This window comes from Microcaecilia unicolor, chromosome 4 (genome assembly GCF_901765095.1).
Source record: "Microcaecilia unicolor chromosome 4, aMicUni1.1, whole genome shotgun sequence".
NCBI classification, from domain to species: domain Eukaryota; kingdom Metazoa; phylum Chordata; class Amphibia; order Gymnophiona; family Siphonopidae; genus Microcaecilia; species Microcaecilia unicolor.
Window position 1 is genome coordinate 275750018 of NC_044034.1, and position 25396 is coordinate 275775413.

The window sequence follows — 25396 nt, forward strand, 5'->3', positions numbered from 1 at the left end:
AGGAGCAGTGGGACTTGAACCTGGTTCTTATCCATTATGCTACCCTTCTGTTTCAAACTGATAAAACAAAGCAACTCAGGGTAAGTTTGAGCATACAGGCCAATTTTGAAAAGAAAGTGCCTATGACGATTCCCTTACAAAAATTCTATTGGGCACAGTGCTTCTGGGATTCTTTTATCCTATATCCATTGTGGGGTAATTTCATAAAGGCTTTTTTCACAATACCTTTTATGAAAAAGTTTCCCCAATATTACACACGTAGAAGTATAAATAGTGACAAGGCAGCATGCATTTTTGTAGGATCTGCATGTAGATATGGCTCTGGAACAGAATTTGGACAGAGCCACAATCTACATGCTTTATTTAAAAAAACCCACCTGCATATACTTTACATGTCAAAAACTCCTCCTGCAGAGGCATAATTTCTGCTGCTTTATCCCTAGTATTTTATGCAGCCTATGTGACTTTCTAGAACAGCCTCAAAATAGGCACCCACCTGGTATTCACACACAAGTGCAAACTATACAGGTTAAACCAAATATAGGATTTTAAAATGAAATTCTCATGGGTACCTGGACCAGTCCACCCTGATTCTGCCCCTTCGCCTCATGGGGAAAAGAATACATTCTGTTGAATACATATACTAATAGACAGGAGGGGGAATGGAGCAAAATTTCTAAACTGTGTTTTCCCACAGGTAAATATTTACCACAGAAATAATTTTGAAAATTATTCAGAGTTTTGCAATAATCTTCCCAATGGACATGGACAGTTTATAAAAGAAAATCACTTATACTGAGAATTATAAATGCAGATGTTTATTAACATACAAGATGCTTACCCTACTGACCAAGTTTTAGTTGAATAATTCTCCAACAGTCTTACCTTGACCCAGAAGTTCCTATTATTAACGTGTATCAATAGAAATCAAACAAAATAAAACATGGAAAAGAAAATAAGATACCTTTTTTATTGGACATAACTTAATACATTTCTTGATCAGCTTTCAAAGGTTGCCCTTCTTCCTCAGATCGGAAATAAGCAAATGTGGTAGCAGATAGTATATATGAGAGAAACATCAAAGCATTACTTTGACAGTCTGACAGAGTAGGAGGGTGGGGGTATGCATGGGGACATCAAAGCATTTCATTGATAGTCTAACAGAATGGGTGTTGGTAGGTGAGAGGAGGGTAATAAACAGAGAAATACAGCTTTATGTTTTATAACGAGTTAAAAAACCCAGATCCTTATTAAGTCTTATTAACCCTATTATTAACGGGGAAATCCATTTTTCTAACTCTTCCTACTTTCTTATCTATCCGTACGTTACATCTTTGCTTTATCCTTTACTATCAATTATAATGTTCTATTATGTTTTGGGTTGACATTGCAAGTAGTATACTATGCCATACTTTGTATTGTTATTTGAATATTATTTTACTGCTGTAACTGCCTATTGCTTATGTTTGATCTATTATTACTGTACACCACCTTGAGTGAATTCCTTCAAAATGGCAGTAAATAAATCCTAATAATAAAATAAATATTATGCCAATGCTATCAGCTTATCCCACTAGTTTAGAAAATATGGGAAAAACTGACATTACACCACGTTGTACGTAGCCTATAACAGATGCTCCATAGGAAGCTTCATGTTCGAGGTAAGATTGCTAGAGAATCACTGGAGTGTAAATAGATATCTGATCAGTCAGGCTTTTTTTCCTGGATAGACAATAAAGCTTTTGAGTATGGTCATAAATCTTGTGAACACTGGACGCTGCAAGCATACACAAGAGGCCAGTTTTTTTTTTTTTGCTGCTGCTGCTGCAGCTGGTCAGCAGTCACTTCTTTGCCAGAACAGAGTGATTTTGTGTACTGCCCTAAAGCATGTGGTGAAGGCTTCCCAACTCTGCTTCCATCAGCAGTGCTTTGCTAAATAATTGCATTTTACAGTAAAAGGGACATTGAGACCCTACAGATTATAAAGGTTTTCTCTACTACTTTTTTTTTTTTTTTGCAGTCTTAAGAAAGCTATGCCCGCACAACAGGAAGATCAGCAAAGGTCAAATCTCATAAATGTGAGAGGATAACTGGCTGTACAGTACATAACCATTCTGCACGTGAATGTAGTCTTTTTGATCTAACATCTCTCAGCTCAGATTAAGTTTATTGTACTAATGAATACAGATTCTGATCATTTTCACTCATTAGGGATGTATAAAAAAAACCTATATCCGAGACATGAGTGGAGGAGTAGCCTAGTGGTTAGTGCAGTGGACTTTGATCCTGGGGAACTGAGTTCCAATTCCCACTGCAGCTCCTTGTGACTCTGGGCAAGTCACTTAACCCTCCATTGCCCCTGGTAGAAAATAAGTACCTGAATATATATATATATAAACCGCTTTGAATGTAGTTGCAAAAAAACTCAGAAAGGTGGTATATCAAGTCCCATTTCCCTTTCCCCTCAAGACCTCCAAAGGTTAAAAGATTCAAAATGCTTCATTACATACTCATTAACCAATGTTTTCCATGCATACCTACAAATCCTTATCAGGATTACAATACTGATTTCCCTACACATTATCCATATCATGAAAAAAAAATACTTTGGCACCAAAATTTGTTTCCTACATTCCTGAAATTAAGGTAACTAAGGAAAGTTTGGCTGTTGGGGATCATCAACCTGACTTTGGAGCTACAACAGCATAAAATGCACGAGATAGATTTGCATTCACTAGGGGCCCTGTTTACTAAGCTGCACTGTAGGTGCACAAACCTTTTAGCACGTGTTAAAAATTAGCATGCACTAGAGACTCCCATAGGAATATAATGGGTGTCTAATTTTCACACATGCTAGAAATATGATGGCAGACAAAGGCCAAATGGTCCATCCAGTCTGCCAATCCTCCATAACCCTTAACTCCTCCTTTTCCCAAGGGATCCCACATGCTTGTCCCGTGCCTTCTTAAACTCTGACACAGTCCTCGTCTCCACAACCTTCACCTGGAGGCCATTCCATGCTTCCACCACCTTTTGGGTAAATACTTCTTTAGATTCCTCTTAACTTCATTCTATGCCCTCCTTCTAGCGTTTGTCATTTGAAAAAGGCTCTCTTCCTGTGCATTAATGCCCCTGAGAAATTTAAATGTTTTTATCATATCTCCTCTTTACCTCCTCTCTTCCAGCATATACATGTTGAGGTTTATAAGCCTGTCCTTATAGGTTTTATATCCAAGACCACTTACCAATTTTGTACCTGCCCTCTGGACCGACTGCACCCTTATGTCTTTCCATAGGTGCGGTCTCCAGAATTGCATACAAAACTCTAAATGGGGCCTCACCAGAGACTTATACAAGGGCACCATCACCTCTTTCTTCCTGCTGGTCATCCCTCTCCCTATGCACCCAAGCATCCTTCTGGCTTTGACCATTGCTTTTTCTATCTGTTTGGCCACTTTAAGGTCATCAGACGCAATCACCCCAAAATCCCGCTTAGTCCTGTATGGATTAATAAACAGAGTGTGGACCTCTAATGTATGCAAATCTTTTTGTGACAATCCTGAAAACCCAATGGGTTAGGTGTTCCTCCAGGACAGGTTTGGAAAATACTGTGCTGGAATATGGGGTACATGCCAGCCTTAGGCACAATTGTTTGCACAATTCATCAAAGTCCTGCATGGGTGTGTGTAGCTATATTATAAAATATACATTCACACTGCAGTTCTACCCTTGCTCGACCCAAAGTATGCTCCTGGGCATGGCTCAGCAGTCCCCATAAAAATGTGTGTACTTCTGTTGGCACACATACGACCATACAATTTTGCAAGAGCCATTTTTTTACATCTAAAACATGCTTTATGCACAGGAAATGAATTATATAATTATCACCAGCAGATAGTATGGTGTGCAGTTAATTTACACAATCTTCTGCCCTTATCATGGTGATACTTCTCAGGATTTAGAACTTGAGTGTAATCCTGGAGGGCCACAAACCAGTTTGGTTATCAAGATATTCCTAATGGAATAGAGGCAGTGCATGGAAATAAATCTAATGCACAGTCATTAGGGAGATCCTGAAAACTAGAGTAGTTTGATTCTTCAGGACTAAAGTTTGACACCCTTGGTTTACAGATGTTGGGGTCCTTTTACTAAGCTGCTGTAAGCACTGTGAGCTTACCGTGTGGTAAAATGCAGTACCGCAGGGCACGCTCAGGCATTCCATGGTCACTTTGGGATCTGCGTGTGTTTCCCATGTGTTTAAACACTCCCCCCACACACAAACACCTTTACCCCCCCCCCCTCCCAGTTTACAAAGCCACATGGCAATGCTGACACAGCCAATTCAAAGTTCAATTTGAATTGGCTGTCGGCATTACCGCAGCACCAGTGCGACTTTGTAAATGGGGGGAGGGGAGGGGGTAGATTTTAGCCCCAGGGGCATTTGGGGGGGGGCAGAAAGTAGGTATGCCCAGTGCTAATCAGCGCAGTTACCGATTTAGATCGCTGTTTGTACGCGAGCTCTTACCTGTCAGTAAGGGCTCACACGTTAACGGTCAGCCCACCCTCTTCCCATGAGACTGTCATTGGAATGCTTTTGTGTTTAAGTTATATATTCTGATATTTGTCTACCTTTGTTCATTTCTGATCTGAAGAAGTGTTACCTCTGAAAGCTATAATTGAATTGTAACAAAATGTCTCTCCTTTATTCACTATGTATTGCAAGCCACACTGAGCCCGCAAATAGGTGGGAAAATGTGGGATACAAATGCTATAAATAATAATAATCAAAACATGTAATGTTAGTCCAATAAAAAAGGTATTATCTTATTTTCATTTCTATGTTTTACGTCTATTACCAAAGGGCGGAGAAAATCAGAGCAAAGGTCAGGATTCTTAATCACTTGCACAGTCCTCAAATCCAAACCCTCAAAAAGGGTAGATGGAAAAGATATGGTTTAAGCAATGTTTTGAAAGTCTTGAGGGACATCTCTGCGTGTTAACGCCCATGGGAGTTTATTCCATAGAGACAATGTTAAAAATGAACTCTGCCCGATAAGACAGCAAGCGGGCATTAGAGGGAAAGGGGAGGACCAAATGATGACCATTAAAAGGTATCAGTGAACGTGATGGAATATAAGGAATAACTGTGGACATCAAATATCTCAGTATTCTCTCCTGTAGAGCATCTTAATACAAAAGTGCTGTGCAGGGGACCGGGTGGCAGAGAGAAGGGGGGTTATCGAGGGAGCTGAGGGCAGACAGGTGGGGGCTGGAGCTGGAATTGGGGCTATGCCTGGGACAGGGGCAGGAAGGAGAATGGGGCCATGCTGAAAGTCAGGTGGATGAAGGGAACTGGAGGCTGAAAGGGAGGGTAGGTGGGTTAAGGGGGCTAGTTCTGAAACTGGGGGCTGAAAAGGGGACAGGGAGAAAGTGGCTAGGGCTAAAACTGGGGGCAGGTGGGAGAAGTGGGCTGGGGCAGGTGGTATAATGGGGCTGAAAAGAGGAGGCAAAAGAGAGGACATATCCTGGATAGAAGGGAGAGAGAGGAAGGGCCAACCCTGATGGATGGGAGAGGGAAGGCAAATGGTGGATGGAAGGGGCAGAGAGAAAGAGCAGACAGTGGATGGAAGGGAGAGAGAGACAGCAGACAGTGGTTGGAAGAGGGGGAGGGGGGGAGAGAGAGAGAGAGAAGGAAGACAGGCAGATGGTGATGGAAGGAGCACAGGAAGAGAGAGGGCAGATGGTGGATGGAAAGGACAGGAGAGAGAGGGCAGACACTGGATGGCAGGAAGAGAGACTGAAGAGAAGATGAGGAAAGCAGAAACCAGAGACAACAAACTGTAAATAAATTTTTTTTCTTTTTTTTAAATTTAGGATAAAGTAGTATTGTAGCTGTGTTAATAAATGTTTATAAATAGAACATAGAAATAAGGTAATCTTTTTATTGGACTAATTTTAATACATTTGGACTAATTTTTGGAGAACAAAATCCCCCCCTCGGGTCAGAATAGGATACTGTAACAACAGTTATACTGTAATGACCTGAGGAAGGAGGTTTTGGCCTCTGAAAGCTGTATTAGTCCAATAAAATGGTATTATTTTAATGTTCTATATTTGTTTTATTTCTATTTGTTAATTTGTAAAGTGGTGAAATTTACATCTGCTATCTTTATATTTTGCACAGTACTAGGGGACATTTTCTGTTTCTGTGGTGTTGCATTGTGTGCAGAATCTGGCATCTTGGAGGTTCAGTTTAATTTTTGTCTAAATAGAAAGTTTGTGGTTACTTATTCTACAGTGGATTAGGGTGTATCTGTGCCTGTGAAAAAGACATGGCTTTCAGTTGGCATTGACTGTGCAGGTTCGACGATCTTCGTTTTGCAATAGGTGAATTGATGTTCTAGTGCTCACTGCAGTGTTTAAGATGCTTCCTTTTCCTAGGTACACCCTTGTGTGACTGGTAGAAAATCACTGCTTATGGTATGGTAGAATTGCTCTATAGGTCCTGAGTGTTTTGCATTCTCAGTATGTCTAGTACTGGATTTTGGAGGGGGGTGTTAAAAAATGACTGGCCCCGGGATGTCAAATACCCTAGGTACGCCACTGGTTACACTATAATGAGATGTAAAACATGCAAATAACCCTAACATGACTTGCAATAAAACATCACAAGTCGTTTTAGGAGCATAAAATCATGGTAAAATAACCCCCGTTTTTTTTTTCTGGGGTTATTTCTCCATCTGGGAGTATAGGTATACAAAATCGTGGCCTGATGCTCTCATGCTGGCAGAGCAGGGCCCCCTGGCTGAAGCTCCCTTTCCTGCCTGCCTGAAGCCCTGCCCATGACCAAGACCCAAGCATCCATCCCCCACCCCAGCCCCCCCTCTCTGCCCCCCCCCAAGACCCCTAAAGCATTCACCTGTAAAGTTTTTGATAGTCCAGGGGGTCCTCATGCAGCAGCAATACCCAGTCCAACACGTGGGAGGGGCTGGGGGAGGGCCCTGCTCTGTCAGTCTAGGAGGATCAGGTTGCGGCCTGATGGTTTCAAGCTGTGGTATAATGCTCATGAGCCATCTTGCAAGCAGCATTCCTATAGGGATTGAGATACCGCAGGTTGCTGAATCCCACAAGAAATGAAGGTGCAGTAAAAGACTGCCTTTTACCATACTTTGATAACTCCGCCCCCCCCCCCCCCACCTCAGTCTCTACAATGCACAGCAACGTCACTAATCTGTGCAGGTAGGGCTCCAGTTTCTAATATCTAAAAAATGATATTTCAATATGCTTTTTTAACAGGGAGCATTCTTATCAGGTATGTAATCTGCTAGACACTGATGTTAATTTATTTTAAAAAATTTCAAGATTATTTCAGTGTTGTAGAGCACATTTTGCTTCTCGTATTCTGTATTTTTGTTTGGCATATGTAGATAAAAAATGCTTTAGGAAAGCAAAGAATAAGTTTTCTTTTTCGAATTTAACACATTTAGGAAAATGGAGCTGCAAGCAGATGAGGACTTTGACATGTCCATTCCCGAAGACATGAAAATAGTGTGGCCAATCGCCTAGTATTTTCTTAACTCAGCTTCATCATGGTAGTCAAGATATTTCTTCAACATTTCTTAAGACAAAGTCAATTTAATAAAAAAAAAAAAAAAAAAGATGAAGCCGAGTGAGACTAGGAGAAACATACTTAGACTTAACAGACAAAATCGTATAGATTTAAATCTAATATAATAATTTGCTTCTCCAACGTTCCAATGAGGCTACCTGCATTCGTAACCAACTCCTGATGTCACTCTCCCACAGTAGAATTCTGTGTGCCTGACGTCAGGAGATGTTACTGTAGTCGCCTCTGTCTCGCTGTACTCGGACTCTGCATCGCTGCTGCTCTCCTCCGCAACCCCACGTCCCTCTCGCTTCCCGCTCAGGTATCGGTGCCTGCCGCTCTCCTCCCCAACCCCACGTCCCTCTCACTTCCCGCTCAGGTATCAGTGCCGGTCGTTCCATCTTCACTTACCAAGTCAGGGTTACGGCGGCCGCCAGCAGCGGTAAAAGGCGTGCAGCCTAGGCCCTTTTCTCTCTCTCAGCTGTGGTCCCGTCCTTGCGGAAACAGGAAATGAGGGCGGGACCAAAGCTGAGAGAAAAGTGCCAAGCCTGCACGCCTTTTACCGCTGCTGGCGGCCGCCGTAACCCCAACGAGGTAAATCAAGATGACTTTCAAACTACGTAGGGAGGGGGCCTGGAACTGGAAGGGCGGGAGGGACAACGACCCTGGAACTGGGAGGGAGGGGGGACCCTGGAACTCAAAGGGAGAGAGGAGGGTGGCACACACTCTCAATCACACACACACACTCTCTCTCTCACAGACACACTCGCACCCAGTCTCACTCTCTCTCTGTCACACACACACACACACACGCGCACATTCACTCTCTCACACACACTCTTTTCAAACATACACACTCCGAGGAAAACCTTGCTAGCGCCCGTTTCATTCCTTTCAGAAACGGGCCTTTTTTACTAGTTTTGCAATAAAATCCACTGCTGTAAAAAAAATATTACAGCAGTTACTGCTCTACATCAGCCTGCATTGGGATCAAATTCACTTTAATATCCAACACGTCATGGTAATTATTTTAGTTGCTTCTTACATCTACCGTACTGCAACCAGAAGAATATTTTGATTGTTCATGGAACAAGTGCTTTGCAAATGATCACAAACAAACCCATTTGCTGTGGTACCATTTCCCTCCACATGTATTGCAAATGACAAAAGTCATCATTTCTTCATCTGGGTTTCCATTCCGCACCCAGGCAGGAAGGAAGAGAGTTCCTCTAGCAATCATGGTCACAGTGCAATCAAAGGTCTCACAGCGCCTACACTTTATCTTATTCGTTTGCATGCCACTGTTGTTTTGGGGCAGCTGATGTTCCTGAACAGACGATTCCGTATATGAAGCTCTGAGCTGCTTTAGTTCATCACTGGCCATTTCCATCACTGTCATCTCGGCAAACGCCTTTGGACTTAAGGCACCTGAGCACAAGTGTTGGTGTAAGTGGGAATTTTTAGGATTCTTTAGATTAGCAACTTTACTTCTGATACAGTTCTTGTACTTTTTGTCACTGCCACCGTGTATAGCAAATATTTCCTCCTCAATTAACTTAGCTAAGTCCTGGAGGTTCTCAGATCTGGCATCAGAAGCAGTCAAGGCTTGGTAAAGCAGTTCTGTGCATTTAACCCTCACAGCTTGTTTCTGAATTTGTGCTTGCTCTGAGCTTGATTCATTACTTCTGGGTTCAGGTTGACCGTCTGCATCAATTGAACTGATAAGGGCCACTGTTTCAGGTGCACTCGGTTCTTGGGAAGACTTTCTTTGTGGTTCAGGAACTATAGTGTAATGATCTATTTTTTCCCCATTACCAGGAGCACCATCCTGGTTGGGTTTAGACTGAAGACAGTGATTCTTATAGAACTTTTTCCACTTTACTAATAAACATTTTGCTTTCTTTTTCAAAGCTCGATCTGGGCACTTTCTGAAAACGCTGTACACAGCACCGACAGCATCCGTCTCTTGAAGGTGCTCCACAGTTACCTCAACCGATCCAAGATGCGCCAAGTGACATTCAATACCTTCATAATTGTTTTCAGAAATAAGTTTTTCAATGTAGTAGGCGCTGGCTATTATCTCTCTGCTATCAGGCATTTTTGAAGGCTGTAACAAAAAGAAAAAAAATAGCGATCTTCAGTTTGCGACTTTAAAAGAAGTATTTATTATTCTTTTGACTAAGAATAATTTTCTTGCATTTGTTGTGGGACAAAAATCGTTAGTAGGGGAACTGTCACAGTCAGAGGTGACTAGGGTAATATCTTTTTTCTTAAGTATAAAAGATGGAATTAACAATCACACAGAAGGCTATTTGCTACTTATCGAAACATGTTCTGTAAGGTACATAGACACTGTAATACTTGATAATAATATGAATGGGAAGTAATGAAGGTTAAAGCTATACTCATTGGCACTACTGCTCACAAATTTCAAACTTATGCTAACTCAACTCTTGTGTGCATGCTGTGTGTCCAATATATGAGCATGCATTTTTATTATGGTATTTTCAAACTGTTTAAATGTGAATGTTATGCCAGCAGAGGGAGCCATAATAACTAGAACAGCTAGTTATTATGGCTACAAATGTTCAGATATGCATTTTATGATTAAGTCAGCAGCAGGGAAGAGTCATTATCAACTAAAATATGTTACGAGACCTCAGTCTTGTTCTACAGCACAACTGCACAAATCACTAACAGGGGGATGATCAGAAGCAAACGCCGGCGCTAGAGGCTGTTAGCGCCATACTAGTGCCAGCGTTTGCTACCGCCCCATGATCAGAGCCCTCGAGCGCGTGAAACAACACGCTCAAGGGCTCTGAACGCAAGTAGCATGCTAAACAAGGCATTAGGTATTCCTCCCCAATGTTCAGCAGCCAGTGCGCCAAAGATTGGGTCGCTGGCCGTGGCAAACCCTACACCAGCTCTGAGCTGGCATTAGAGTTTGCAGATCACTGGGGAGGAATGGTGAGCCCTGTCCAGCATGCATTTGCACGCTGGCAGGCCCCCATTCCCCCCAACAAGCAAACCTACCAGCAACAGTGGGGCTGGGGGTCCGCTGGACCACCGGTCCCCCACCGACAATCCCCCCCCTAGGTTCAGGGAGGGCTGGAGATCCGGTAGGTCTCTAGCCCCCCCAAACCCCCAGCAAATGGTCCCTGGTGGTCCAGTGGGCGCCGACCAAATCCCCCCCCCCCCTAGCGACAGGGGGGCTGGAGGTCCCCTGGACTGCCGGTCCCCCCCGACGAGTCCCCTCCCTCAGGTTCAGGAAGGGCTGGAGATCCAGTGGGTCTCCAGCCCTCCCAACCCTCCCCGCCTGCATTGGCTAGGGTCCAGTGTCAATCCGCCCCCCTCCCTTGGGTTGGAGGAGGGAGGTAGCCTGCCTCCCTCCTCTTCCTTCAACGTCGCAAAATGGCGGTGCCCAGCCCTGCCCAGTGTATCCTGGGATGCGCTGGGAGGGGCTACACACCATATAAGGGAGAAACGGCCCAGACCTGTCGAACAAGTGCGGGAGGATTGTGCTGAGTGCATGCTCAGGCACAATTCGCCCACATTCCTACCCCATGATCAGCGATAATTGCGTGCTTAAACTTGCATGCAATTATCTCTGATTATTGGTGTGGTAAAGGCCTGTGCTGTTCCAGCGCTACTTTAGAGTGGGGCTTTTGATCATCTGTCTGTAAGAACTGGCATTTGACATAACATTAGTAACCTCTTGGCAGTGTCAGACCAATGATTTGAGCATACATGAAAACTGATTTGCTCTCCCACTGTCTTGACAACCATATGTGGGTGTGGGCAGCTGTACTATTATATAGCTTGCACACAGGCCAAATACTGGCCAAGCAGGGAGGGGAGACCAGATATTTTGCTAGCCAGAGATGGTTCATTTAAGCTGGGTTCTGGAAGAAGTCTAATGATCCCAGGTTAAGGATTATCACTGTGATGGTGGAACAGATTTGGAGGCAATAGCAAGTAGAGGAAAACACCACTAAGTAGCTGTGAATGATGACTTGTGGTGTCATAGCTCCAAAAACAGGACGGTGCCGTGGATGGAGGCAGAGGCGTGAATTAATGCCATTAGGCCTGGTGGGATTTCTCCCTGCCATAGCCCTTCATCCGTGAGATGCTTTAGGGTTTTGGTACTCACTGGCCCGTGCATGCAGCGTCTGATGGGAGGGGCTAAGGGGCACGGTACTGATGTCCACGGCACTGTAATGGAGGCAGTGGCAGAAAGCAAGGCCTTTTTGGTGCTGCAATAAGATGCCGAATGCAGCCAGGTTCCCCTGCTGAGTTCTCCGCTTGGAAGCGCGTGTATGGCAGCGGTAACTGTCCAGCGTTGGCCGCACTACAGCCCTCGTTATGGCCTGGCTGTCAGGGTTCCGCATGGCGCCATCATCTCCGATTCATGGGCTTTGACCTGCCCAAGGGCTCAGTGACCTGGAGATCCTGCACTCCAGGAGATAATCCCTTTTTACGCTGGGGCCAAATCGAGAGCGATGCCTGTATTATATCTGTACAGGCAGGTTTCCTCCTGCCCCATGCATCATCTGGAGGTCTTACGGGGAGGGGGGAGAAGAGGAAAGCAATTTCTGCAGGATTGAGCCAGATTGTTTGCTTCTGCCCTGTCTGGGGGAGCAATTTCCTGTTGCCATCTGATCACACCATCGGGTTCCATGTCGGGCCCATGAAAGCTCCCCAGAGGGGTTGCGGCTTGTTGGAAATTAGCTAGACCACAGTGGTCTCCAGGCCTTTCAGTTCTGGAACTCAAGGGGAGAGACAACTTCTGGGAAATATGAGGGAGTGATTGTGTGCATTATTAAGAACCTGATACAGGTAAGCAACTTTGTTTATCTGCCTAATTGTATCCTGCTTGTTAACAAGTGCATGATTCCCAAACCCAGAGCTACTCAAATGTACAGATCACTATCCATTGCTGAAAAGCAGCCTGATCGGATAAGAAAAAAGAGCTACATAGATCAGAGAGGGTAGATAGTACTGTACTGCTGGAGCAAACGCACTGTCTGAATGAGGCCTGGTCTAGTCTGCAATGTGAAGTGAAGATATGAAGCAAGAACCAAGTGGTGGCTTTGCAAATAACTGTCCAGTGAAGCAAATGTCAAGAGAGCTACAATTTTATAAGGTTTACTTTACTGGTTTCAGGGATACCAGTCATAACAGGATACTAGCCAATTTGCTAGGGTCCATTTTGTCACTGGAATACCAAGTCTGTTGGGGCCAAACAAGATAAACTGCTTCATAAACTGTCTGATAAATTTTGTTCTTTTAACATAACAAGTGAGAACCATTTACATTCTAGGGCCATGATGGGTCTTCTCACATGCCATATTTTACTGCACCTTTAAAAACTTATACCTTAGTATAAAAGCTCTTGAATTGGCTGCTTTTTCTCTCCCCCCCCCTCAAAATCAGACTTGCTCAAAACTATACTCTGCAGGCAGGGGCCATGTGGGATTGAGCCTGATCACCATCTAGCAGGCAACAGTAAGAGCTATTTGGGGGCTGCAGAGCCCTAGCTCCATGCTTGACTGGCTCCTATTAGTGGACTGGGAGCAAGAGTGAGGCTGTTAGGTTCAACCATGGCACTAAGCCAAAGGACTTAACTGGGCCTATGACCAGCACCAGTTCGAATAGCCTTACAATCTACAGTTTCTGCATAGCATTAGGCGATATCAATGGAAGTTTAAGCTCTCTACTTCCACCTACTGGTAGGAAAAGGAATACAATCACGTTTGACCAGATTATTTACATTAAGGAAATGATTTTGTTGACATATATAAGGTCTGTGCAGTGGCTTTTCCAATTTGAGTACTAAAAGGATAATGTAAATAGCAGACAAATGTTCAAAAAAAAAGAAAAAATCCAACCACCCTGCAGTATTTTCTAGGTAAAAAAAAGCCCTTGGTAGTAGTTGCTGTATCTTTGATCTTCCTGCCAGACCATTTTTCTGTCAATCTAAAGATCTGATGCTTTCATGCTGTATTTAAAATATTTTTATTTTAACAGTTTCATTCCTCTTTGTCTTTCTGGCTTGGTAAATGAATTGATACTGGCAGGAAAATACTCCCCTTTCAGCCCTAATTCAGGTAACAGCTGTGAGGATTAGCGAGTAATGAGAATTTCCCGCTCCCCTAGCACCTTCCATTCCTACAAGGGAAAAGCAGTAGTACTGAAAGGTCAAATGAAAAGTTCCATCATGGATCCATTTCTTTTTACTATATTTTTCAAAATTCCATTTAACATAAATACTATCTATGATATAAGAAAGATATCATTTACACCAAATTATACCAAGTCCACTATTCAAATAATATACCAGAAAAAGCAAAACATCTCACCTAAAATTATGTACAATGAAAAGTACTTTTATGTTCATTATATATGACTAGATCAGCTCCAGAACCCTATAAATACTCCATGAAAGAAAATTCTAGGTAGCTTGATCACTGCAGAGAATTTTTTTTTTTAAAGAAAGTCCATAGTTGTCCAGATGGGTCTGTCTGGGTCAAAAAAAAATTCTTATTAATAAGTAAACTGAGGGGTCCTTTTACTAAGGTGCGTTGAAAAGTGGCCTGCGCTGGTGTAGACACGTGTATTGGATGTGCGCAGGTCGATTTTTCAGCACACCTGAAAAAAAGGCCTTTTTTTATTCTTTAGCCGAAAATAGACGTGCGGCAAAATAAAAATTGGTGCATGTACATTTTGGGCCTGAGACCTTACCGCCATCCACTGACCTAGCAGTAAAGTCTCAAGCGTTAACCGGGCGGTAATTGTTGGCACACGTATAATGCTGATTACTACCTGGTTAGTGCTGTGCCAGAAATTTTCTGGGGCATGTAGTGGGCATAGAAAATGAAATTATTGTCTGGGCCACGCGGTAGCTGGGCGGTAGTTCAAAACTGACACACGTAAGCGCCTATGCGGCTTAGTAAAAGGGCCCCTGAATGTTTCCCTGGGGTATTTTTTGAGGGACTAACAACTTTTAAGACAAAGCGCATACATGTGACATGCACCAACTTTAAGAGCAAAAACTGCTTAGTTAGAAGTTTTTAAAAAACCCCAACTGTAATCATTTTGAATTTTACATCTAATATACTACACTATATCTGATTAGAACAATGGAAAGTCTCTTTCAGTGAATCAGCTGCAAAATCCTGCAGGTACTATCTGCCAAGGAGGCTTGCCAGAACTCCCAGACTGATGGCAGTTTAAGAACAATGGCCCTCTTCCTTCCTTTCCAGAACACCTGTTTTAGCAATCCTCATTCCCCTTAATTGTCTAGGGCAGAGAGGGATGTCTCCTGGGAGACTAAACACTGTACCGGCAAGGGTCCTCTCCTCTCCCTCAGGGCCCAAACGAACCCAACATTTTGGAAGATAATTTTTGACATAAAGATGTAAACCCAAAGCCCAGATGTCCTGATACTTAGCGGTCAGTCAGGCCATGAGTCAGTCCATAAATCCATCTTTGAAAAGTGATGCTATTCACTACATAAATATATACATCTTATATAATAAAACAGACCTCCAACATTCTGAAGCTGACTGCATGGCTGAGGCATTCCTGCTCTCTGTATCCATCTCCTGAATTGACATAACGTACTTCCGGGTTCGTCACAAGCAGAAGTGACCAATCACACGAGGTTTCTCGGCTTCAGAATGTTGGCGGTGCATTCTATTAAATAGCACAGCCAGAGCTCAGCGTCCTGCACCGTAATGCTCAGACACCAGAGAGAGGGGGGGGGGGGGGGGGGGGGGCCTGACACCAGAGGGGGGGGGGGGAGGTATCTCTCTCACACACACTCTATTACTACTTAACGTTTCTAAAGCGCTGCCCGGGTTACGCAGCGCTGTACAATTTAACAAAGAAGGACAGTCCCTGCTCAAAGGAGCTTACAATCTAAAGGACAAGAGTGCAGTCAATCAAATTGGGGCAGTCTAGATTTCCTGAATGGAGGTATAATGGTTAGGTGCCGAAGGCGACATTGAAGAGGTGGGCTTTCAGCAAGGATTTGAAGATGGGCAGGGAGGGGTCTTGGCGTATGGGCTCAGGGAGTTTATTCCAAGCATAGGGTGAGGCGAGGCAGAAAGGGCGGAGCTTGGAGTTGGCGGTGGTGGAGAAGGGTACTGAGAGGAGGGATTTGTCCTGTGAGCGGAGGTTACGGGTAGGAGTGTAAGGGGAGATGAGGGTAGAGAGGTACTGAGGGGCTGCAGATCGCGTGCATTTGTATGTTAGTAGGAGAAGCTTGAACTGTATGCGGTACAATGTCAATGTCTTTCTCTCTCAATCTCACACACAGTCTCTCATACACTCTGTCTCACACTGTACCACATTCACTCTCTATGTGTCACACAGTCACTCACACACTCTCTTGCTCTCATACACTCAGTCTCACAGAGAGTCTGTGTCTCACACACACACTCTCTCTCTCTCACACACACACACACACTGTATCTGTGTGAAACACACACTCTCTCTCACACACACACACTGTATCTGTGTGAAACACACACTCTCTCTCTCTCTCACACTGTCTCACATACGCACTTGCACACACTCTCATTCACACACACACACTCTCACCCAGACTCACTCTCTCTCACACACACACACTCGCACATTCACTCTCTCTCTCACACACAGTCACTCTCACATACACTCTCTCAAACATACACACTCCGAGGAAAACCTTGCTAGCGCCCGTTTCATTTGTGTCAGAAACGGGCCTTTTTTACTAGTAGGTTATATAAAACACAGGAAACTGAGCAGCTCTGATCCAAGAATGCTGTTAAATGTGAGCAATGACTGAAAAGGCATGACTTAAATCCAAATAATAGATAAGGTATGATAGGATACTGATTATTATTGCTGACTGCATTGAAAGTTCTCTTTTCATTTTGCACCTAAGTACTGAATTTTGAATTATTTTGTACTGTATTTTATAAAATCTATTTTTTCAACTATCACAACCTGCTTTCAGTGATCCTCAGATATCATAAATTTAGTAGAATAGATATTCCTTAGACAGCTGCAATAAATTTGAATACCATAAAAATTACACATTCAAGAAAGAGTATCCCTCTTCCCCAGTTTTTAATAGAATTTTAATTCGTCCTTTAGATTGTAAGCTCTTCCGAGCAGGGACCATCCTTAATTGTTAATTTGTACAGCGCTGCGTAACCCTAGTAGCACTCTAGAAATGTTAAGTAGTAGTAGTAATTTGAGTTTTTGTCTATTTGTGTACCTGTTCTCTAATCAATGCTCTGCTACCACTGCAACAGCCCTAATTATATATAGTCAACACCAGCCCATAAGTTCTTGTTTTCCAGGATAACTACAAATACCAGTCTACTCAAGCATGTCTCAGTTTTAGCTATCAGGAAAAACTGTTTATGGCTTTGACGGAATGGAGTTGGTCAGCAATGGGCTAAGAGACAAGAACCAATTTAAATCTTATAAAAACTGCTTGCTGCTGCTTCTTTTTCAGACTTGTGGTTTATCTGTTAGTTCCATAAGGAACAACTGAAACCTAAACTGATGAAATTTTACTCAAGGCGGGATTAACCCTTTAGTGGGTCTCACAGGACAAGAGAAATGCCTTTTTAACCCTTTTCATGTCCCCATGACCCCTAACAAAGCTTAGCTTCATCTCCCACCTGGAAATCCGTGAACAGAGTCTATTGCTGCTGTTGCCTCCTCTGCAGGGAGAGCTGTGTGGGGCTGGTGGGTCCCAGAAAATTACCCGGCCCTGCAAAGTGAGACTCTGAGCTTTGCTAATTTAAGATCGTGCCTCAATCAGAAATGGGGATAGAAACATTTTCTAAGCCTGCTTCCCTGCAACAGTGTATTGCTTACATCTGTACTGATGAGTTGCGTTATAAAGCTGAGAGGAGAAGAAGGCAGCAGGCTGCAATGATTATCTGACCGTGCCTCCTCCGTTGACTTTTCTCTTTCCCTGTGATCTGTTTCAGTGGACCAAAAACAGGGGCAGAATTTTCCATCACAGAAAAATCACTGGCCAGGAGAGGTTATTTTAATAGAAACATCTCTTTTACCTACTGAGATCCACAGTAATATAATAGACTTTAAATCTAGATTTAAATTTAATTTAAATCCACAGTAATATGATAGACTTTAAATCTAGACTGAAAGCCCACCTCTTTAACATTGCTTTTGACTCGTAACCACTCGCCTCCACCTACCCTCCTCTCCTCCTTCCTGTACACATTAATTTATTTGATTTGCTTACTTTATTTTTTGTCTATTAGATTGTAAGCTCTTTCAGCAGGGACTGTCTTTCTTCTATGTTTGTGCAGCGCTGCGTACGCCTTGTAGCGCTATAGAAATGCTAAATAGTAGTAGTAGTAGTAATGTTCTTATAGAGATGGCTGCTCAATGACGCCTCCTGCTGGAGGATAATGTACAAAGGGTAGAGAAGGCAGACAACAATATCTGCGGATGGCTGGTTCTGGCCTGCTTTCTCCACTGGACAATGGCTGATTTACAAGGGCAAAGGTCTGCCAGCACATCTGATCACCAAGGCTATGAACTGCAGATTTAGTACATCTGATAGGGACCGCCTAAATATTTGGGCCCTAGATATGTGCCTAGTTTGCCTATCCCTTATTCCTGCCCTGTTTATTCTGCTTTCTGATATGCTTTCCATACACTTTAGTCCCATCTTTGCTTCTCACTTCCCAGACGGCATTACCCAGATGGTTGTCTGGACTATCAGCAGTTCAAAGGGAATCACCTGGGCCTCACCCTCAGCACAACAGTAATATCAGCAGTCTTCCATACTCATCCCCCCCCATCCCTCCCCCAGGAAGTAGGTGCCTCTGATGATCAATAACTGGCAGTAACTTCCACAACATCCCTTGAAACACAGCAGTGATGCATCTGCATCCTGAGTACAGCGTGCAGTCACAGTCACACCATCTCAAAAAATTAAGTTTGAGAAGCTGGGAAAGGTGCAAAGGGCAAGGACAATGGAAAAAGGGAATAAAATAACTTCTTTATGAAAAAAAAAATGGTGAAGAGATTAGGGCTCCTCACTCTTGAGAAAAGGAAGCGGAGGGGATAGGCCAGAGGCTTATAAAATCATGAATGGTGTGAAACAGGTAAATATTTACTTCTTCAAACTAGACAACACCCATAAAAAATTCAGGTAGTGGATTTAAAACAAACTAGATAAAAGTAAATTTTCATGCAATAAACAAATCAATTTCTGGAATTTGCTGCCAGAGGATGCCATCAAGATATCTCAGGCATACAGTTGCTAGGTTTATAAAGGGGATGAAAAAATTCATACAGGAACAGTCCATAAATAATTATTAACCAGGCAGACCAGGGGAAAGCCATTACTTATCTCTGGGAGACAGAGCTGCAAAGGACCAATCTACTCTTTGGGATCTGTTGGGTACTTCCTAGTGACAAAAGGGTTGATGCAGATAGCTTGTGCTAGAGCTATGCATTGATGGTTTAGCGCATGGCTTCTAATGCAAGACGAGCACATAATTTTTGCTCACTGAGGTGCGAAACAACTTGTATGCAAACATGACCCATGCAACACTTGAGCACTAATCATGGAGAGCACACCACACACATGCCCACAAGTTTCTATGCTAAGGGCAGCTAGTGCTGTGCACATATCCACACAGGAAAATGTTTTATCAACATACATCTGGGCATGTGCTGGAAAGCTATTCTCTGCATAAACGTTTTCTAACGCAGCTATTTATGTGCAGACTAGTATTCCGGCACATGTGAGGATACGTGCAGATATAATTTTTTTTCTGCACAGCTGTAGCTATCCTGTGCAAAACTATCAATTTTTTTTAACCCTTTATGTTCATGGGAGACCATGAAAAAGTTGATAAGCCACCATATGCTTCAAGGAAAGGGGATAGCAAAGATGCTATAGAAGAATGAGCTAACCCTTCTACAACTCCTCATACATGGCATTAAGGCCCTCATGATCAAAAGCAAACTCTGGCCCTAGAGGCTGTTAACGCCATACTAGCGCCAGAGTTTGCAGCCGACCCATGATCAGAGCCCTCGAGTGCCTGAAACAGCGCACTCGAAGGCTCTCAGCGCAAGTAGCATGCAAATGCATGCTAAACAGGGCTTCTAGCGCAATTAGCTTGCAAATGCATGCTAATTGGCGCTTAACGCATTCATCCCCAATGATCAGCGACCAGCGCGCCAAGGATTGAGTTGCTGGCCGCAGCAAAATCAACGCCAGCTCCGAGCTGGCATTAGATTTTGCGGATCATTGGGGAGGAATGGCGAGCCCTGTCCAGCATGCAGCCTGCCTGCCTCCCTCCTCTTCCAGTCAGTCGACGCCCAAAATGGCGGCGTCCAGCACCGCCCACTGCATCCTGGGATGCACTGGGCGGTGCTACAGACCATGTAAGGGAATCGCTCCCTTACATGGTCTGTAGCCCCGCCCAGTGCATCCCAGGATGCAGTGGGCGGTGCTGGGGGGGCCGGGAGGGGGCCGGGACGTGGCCAGGGGGATGTCACGACACCATGGACCACCAGGGAATCTAAGGACAACGCTGGGGGGAGGATTTGGGGTGGGCTGGAGGTCCACCGGACCTCTAGCCCCCCCCCCCCCCCCCCATTGACTGGAGCAACGATTTCTGGGGGTTTCGGGGGCTGGAGACCCACCGATCCTCCAGCTCCCGCCCCCACCCCCGTCGCTGGGTGGGAGAGGGTTTGGCCGGCGGCGGCCACGAAGTTTTCTGGGGGTTTGGGGGGGGGGGGCCTCGTTGTTCGGGCCTCGGGGCAGGCTGTTTGACAGGTTTGGGCTTTTGACAGCCCAGACCTGTCAAACAAGTGCGGGAGGATTGTGCTGAGCGCATGCTTGGCACAATTCTCCCGCACTTTAAACATGATGATCAAAGATAATAGCGCTGCTTAGATTTGCATTCATTATCTTTGATCATCGATGCAGAAAAGCCCTGCGCTGTCCCGGCGCTATTTTTAGGGCGCTGTTTGGAACAGCGCAGGGCTTTTGATCATCTGGGCCTAAATCTCTCCTGCAGTGTGATCAGTCTTTAAGTCTTCCGAACACTTGCATCAGGGTGAATAGCTAAAAGCCTCATTACCAGTGATTTTAATATGCTGCTTGCTGATATCTAATGCAAGACTTCACACAGAGTTATCTGCTAAATTGAGCGTCCACAAAATTGTGCACAGATGTCACACGAACCCGTGCTACTGTCTGTGCATCAGCCCTACAGATTGGTTAGTGCTAGAGACTTAATGGACCTTTGATCTAACAACCCACGGGACATTTTATATTCTCATGATGCTACCTATAGTCAGCGCTACAAGTGTATTTAGTTCATTCAGTAAAAAGATACTTGCTGACATTTCTAGATTTTAAAAATCTACAACTAACTGGATCCATTGTTCAGCAACCCACAATACTGCTTTAATGCATGTTAGGTGGATGCAGAAAGCTACCAGGAGCCTAAACCTGTGGTTACCACAGGGAGGAGGTACATGCATGTTAATGGCCACACAATGTTGAGAGGAGCTGAGTGAGAGAGTCAACTTGTACCATACACATGGCTGCAAACTACATTAAAATAAATGGTAATGAGGCCATTAAGCACTCCTCTGCAATAAACAGAAGAAAAACAGTGGTGTTTGATGCAGACAAAATACAATTTTTTTTGCCAGGTGTGGGGCAAGCCAGAACAAAGTAATGCAACTTTAAGAGACAGATGGGAGGCAACAGCAGCAATAATGCGCATGTCCAAACAAAAAAATGGGGGAGGGGGGGAGGGAAAGCACATATCTACAACTGTTCTGAACATAAATGTCAGCCTTGAAAAAGAAATTTTTGCAAGCATTAATAATTTATGCATAGAACAGCCACCATAAATATATGCTGGCACTCATCTTCTTTAAACAGGAACACAAAAACAGCACTTACCATTGAACCTGTGTGTGTCTGGCAGGCTCTTCCCAGATTAACACACAAATTTTGCACCCCTGAAATTTGCATCTATTTAGCTTTCACTCTGCCATCCATGCACAGTTCTACCATGTGGCTTTCTGCATCAACCCCGCTGCTAGTCAATAGGTCCCATGGAGATTAACTTGGCCTATAAACACAAATCTTATTGCTATTTAATAAATAGGCCCTCAAGAACTATACATTGCTTCAGCAAAAGACTATCTCCCCTAACCACTTGTCCTTGGCAATGGGCTCCCCACCCCATCAGAATGGCATCAGTAGCGATTACCATCTGGTAATGCTGGACAACGCTTGCAGTGTCCATGGCAGTTGGAGGAGAGAGGAACAGCTTTTCCACTTGGGTGTTAAAGAGGACACCCAAGTACTCTAGCCTCAGAGGATTCCAGACTGCTCTTGCTGTAATTATCCCCCCCCACCCAACCACTCAGAGATTGTAACAGATGTAACACCCTGGAGATTGCCTTGACATCGTCTTGATGAGAGGGTGCTCTGATCAATCAGTAGTAAGGGTAGGGATGTACTAGGATCCTTCGTGCCTCAGGAAGCCACCACAACCAACATCACCTTCGACATTGTCCTCGGAGCTGTGGCAAGGACAAAAAGGTTTCTTCTGATCACGAATCTGAGAAGTTTCTGATGGGGAGGCCAAACAGGAATGTGAAAAAGATAGGCCTCCTTGAGATCCAGAGCCATCCTGGACTACATCCAGCACCCACTGGTTGGATGTAATCCTGGACCATTCCTCAAATAAGGCAGTCAGCTGACCTCCCTAATCTGAATAAAGGAATGAACCAGGACCCCAGCATTGGGAGAACGGGAGGAAAGGCAAGCCAGCTTGTTTCTGGACCCTAAAAAAGGAAGACTGCTTCAATGAAAATAAGCTGCATGTCCCGGCCTACAACACCGGAAATCTTGGAACTATTGTCTGATAGAGGCCTGGTGAGCCGAAGACTTTGGCTTATCCTCAGAAAGCCTCCAGGGTTTAGCCTCATCCAGATTTTTAACCAGCTTTTTCAGTTCAACCTCAAAAGGGCTTACCTCTAAAGGGACGCTTAATGAAGCGATCCTTCGATGCTGCAACCGCTGACCAATTCCTCAACCACAAAAGACGCACCACAGACATGGGAAGCGCCAATGAATGGTAGAGAGCCCGATTACAGAAAATCATAAAGGGCATTGGCCAAATAATCCAAGCCTGCCTCCAGCTCAGGTCCATAGAATCTCCTTCAATGGCTTCAGCAGGACAAAAACTCGGGATATATAGCTCTTTTGTGGCTAAAGTCTATGTATGCTTGAAGACTCAATGCCACAAAAATCAAAATTCTGTTTAAGGGCAGACTCCACATTGTGGTCCTGAAGGTCCTTGAGGGCAGCACCACCTTCCACCGGAATACTGGTTTTCTTGGTGACCGCCATCAGGATCTCCACTTTGGGCCGTTTCTACTTCTCTTTCTCGTCTGGCAAAAGGGGGTAGAGATCACCCATAATTCTACCCACTCCAAGACTAGCATTCGGTGTCTCCCACTCTGCTGGAAACCATCCATGATGGAATCCTTAGGAGAAGGAACAGCTGGAGGAACCAGACAAGAAATGTGCAAGACTTCCAAGGATTTCACTGTAAAAGATTGTTTCACAAAGATGGACTGCTATCTCCAAACTGATGGACCATCCCCCCTTCTTCCAAGGGCTCTGAAGGAGGACCGGGAGCCTATAGTGCTTTAATCAGATAGAGCTGAAGAGTGGACAGACTCAGAATCCCCTTGGTCAGAATGCAACATTTGGCCAGAAAAGTCATGCCAGTTGTAGCAGGGAGAAAACCAGCTTCCTGAGCTGGTCTGTTCCTCTTAAGTAAAAATTGCCTGGTGAAGGAGGAGTATGAACTCCGGGAAGAAGGGAGGATCTTCTCTTGGAAACCCAGGATGCCAAGGGGGACAGTGCTGCACTCAAATCCTGCACCTAACACTGCACGGCTGAAAAACAGCCTACTTGTCCAGTCCTGGGGGATATGCGGGAAGGCAAAATGGTCATGTTTTCCGCAGTTTCTAAGGGTGAGCCAAACAGAGTTGCCTTCTTTTGGACCAGGAATGCTGCCTGAGGTCAAATGACGCACCTCTGCCACTGGAGACATGAAAACTGGGGTCTCCCAGCAAATATGCAGCTTTGGCAGATGGCAAAATGGCCTAATGTAGCATGGCACACTCCACAGCACTTTTTGCCTCAGCTGGTGCTGCCATTAGAGAGCTTGTGAAGCAAATGGTCCAATACAGGAACCTCTGGGCAGTGAAGAAACAGCAGACATCACAGAGCTTGACTGGGAGACGCAAGGAAGCAGAGAGATGTTTACCACCAGACGACAAACAGAAAAAGAACACCCCGAAGGGGTGGAGGTACACTGGTTTCCTAAGTAAAAAGTTGCAGAAGCAAATAGAAGAGCCTACCTTTCCTACTTTTTGCTTCTACCACCAGATGACTGAAGATCAACATCCCCGCTGCAGAAAAAAGTCTCTTTCCCTTACTTTTTTTTTCTGGCAGAGAAGATCTACATGAGGGAATAGAAGGGGCTAGACCACTGGATATACCTCCAATAGCTAACAGCCTACACCAGCCCAGGCACCCTCCAGCTCAACTGGGTTCCTCAAGAAGCTGCTACCCTAATGGAAAGGCACAGTACATGGAACAGGCGAACCCCGGGCAGGCATCAGATGCACCCTTCTGAGAACACAGAAAACCCACTTCCCAACTACTAAAAAAAAAAAAGAAGCAAAGAATGGTTCATGCTTTTAGCGCTCTTATATTTCCCTGCTAAGCCAAGTCTCTTCTCTTTTCGTGCAGAAAAACAGATCAGTGCAAACTTCTAGGGTGGGGTGCAGATAGCAAGCAAAGCCTGAGCACAGCAGCTATCAGAGCTCCTACTCTCTTCCTAGACTTTATACTTTTGTAGGGTGTATGTCACAAAATGCCCAACCTTGCCCTTTCACCTACGTACAACAAATCTGTAAACCAAGAACATCCAACTTTCTTTACGTTTCTCGAGACATCCAGAGCCAGCAACCTGTTTTGTTGTTGTTGTGCAGAAAAGACTATTACTGACAGCTTGTTATCCAGCATGCAATTGCCAATCACTACCACAAAACTCTGAAACAAACAAAAGGATGGCACCAGAGTGAGGCCTGGAACGCACGGAAACAGCCTATTGGAGAGAAGGGCTTGCAACTGTGAATCTTTTTTTCTTCCAAACATTATGAAAGGTGAATACCGCCCCAAACCCCGCAACCAAACAATTTCCCACAGCAGGTCTTCATAGCCCAGTTTGACAAGAAACCCACCCATCTAGCACCACTTTAGCGGAGTCGAAGGTTTCAATTACCTATCCAACCTCCGGTAAACAGCCACCGTTCCTACAGCATGACATCACTGTTACCCGCTTCTACGGTAGAAGTTCTACCTGATTACGTTCAGTTGTTAAACCAGTTAGATGGTCGTCGGTTACGAGTGATGTTTACCTAACCAAATCCGAAGAGAGCTAAGGCGTTGCTTCCGGTAGAGAAATTGGCACTAAAGAGGTTGAAGAAAATAGGAGACGGGATGACATCAAAAAGTTGAAGCCAACTTGGTTATTCTATATTTTCTCTTCCTCGGCAAAGCCGTCATCTAGTACACTCCAACAAAGCAAGCAAACCTATGAGCTGCTGCATCCTCGTTGTCGTTCTTGTTGGTAGCATTTTTATTTAATCTCACTTATATTTTTAAACATACCGGCTTGTGCAGCATACGGA

General features: G+C 44.3%; 1 protein-coding gene across 8 annotated transcripts; it reads right to left on the reverse strand.

Annotated features, from left to right (window-relative positions):
- Nucleotides 1-8590: 8590 nt before the first annotated feature.
- On the reverse strand, nt 8591-25109 carry TCEANC (transcription elongation factor A N-terminal and central domain containing). 8 transcript variants are annotated; one of them, XM_030199584.1, is made up of 2 exons: nt 25066-25109; nt 8591-9713 (listed from the first exon to the last, which is right to left on the reverse strand). In XM_030199584.1, exon 2 carries the CDS (start codon nt 9702-9704, stop codon nt 8715-8717), a length of 990 nt encoding a protein of 329 aa, XP_030055444.1. In that variant the 5' UTR covers nt 9705-9713; nt 25066-25109; the 3' UTR covers nt 8591-8714. The 8 variants fall into 8 exon arrangements, with proteins under 8 accessions (XP_030055444.1, XP_030055441.1, XP_030055442.1 ...); XM_030199581.1 differs by having other exon boundaries at nt 24988-25075; XM_030199582.1 differs by lacking the exon at nt 25066-25109 and adding an exon at nt 24947-25030.
- Nucleotides 25110-25396: the final 287 nt, after the last annotated feature.

Coding starts and splice junctions, on each gene's coding strand:
- TCEANC (XM_030199577.1), bottom strand. CDS start 24,728: ATGCTGGATAACAAGCTGTCAGTAATAGTCTTTTCTGCACAACAACAA. Junction 9,714..24,644: donor CTCTGGATGTCTCGAGAAAC/GTAAAGAAAGTT, acceptor TTTTTGTTACAG/CCTTCAAAAATGCCTGATAG.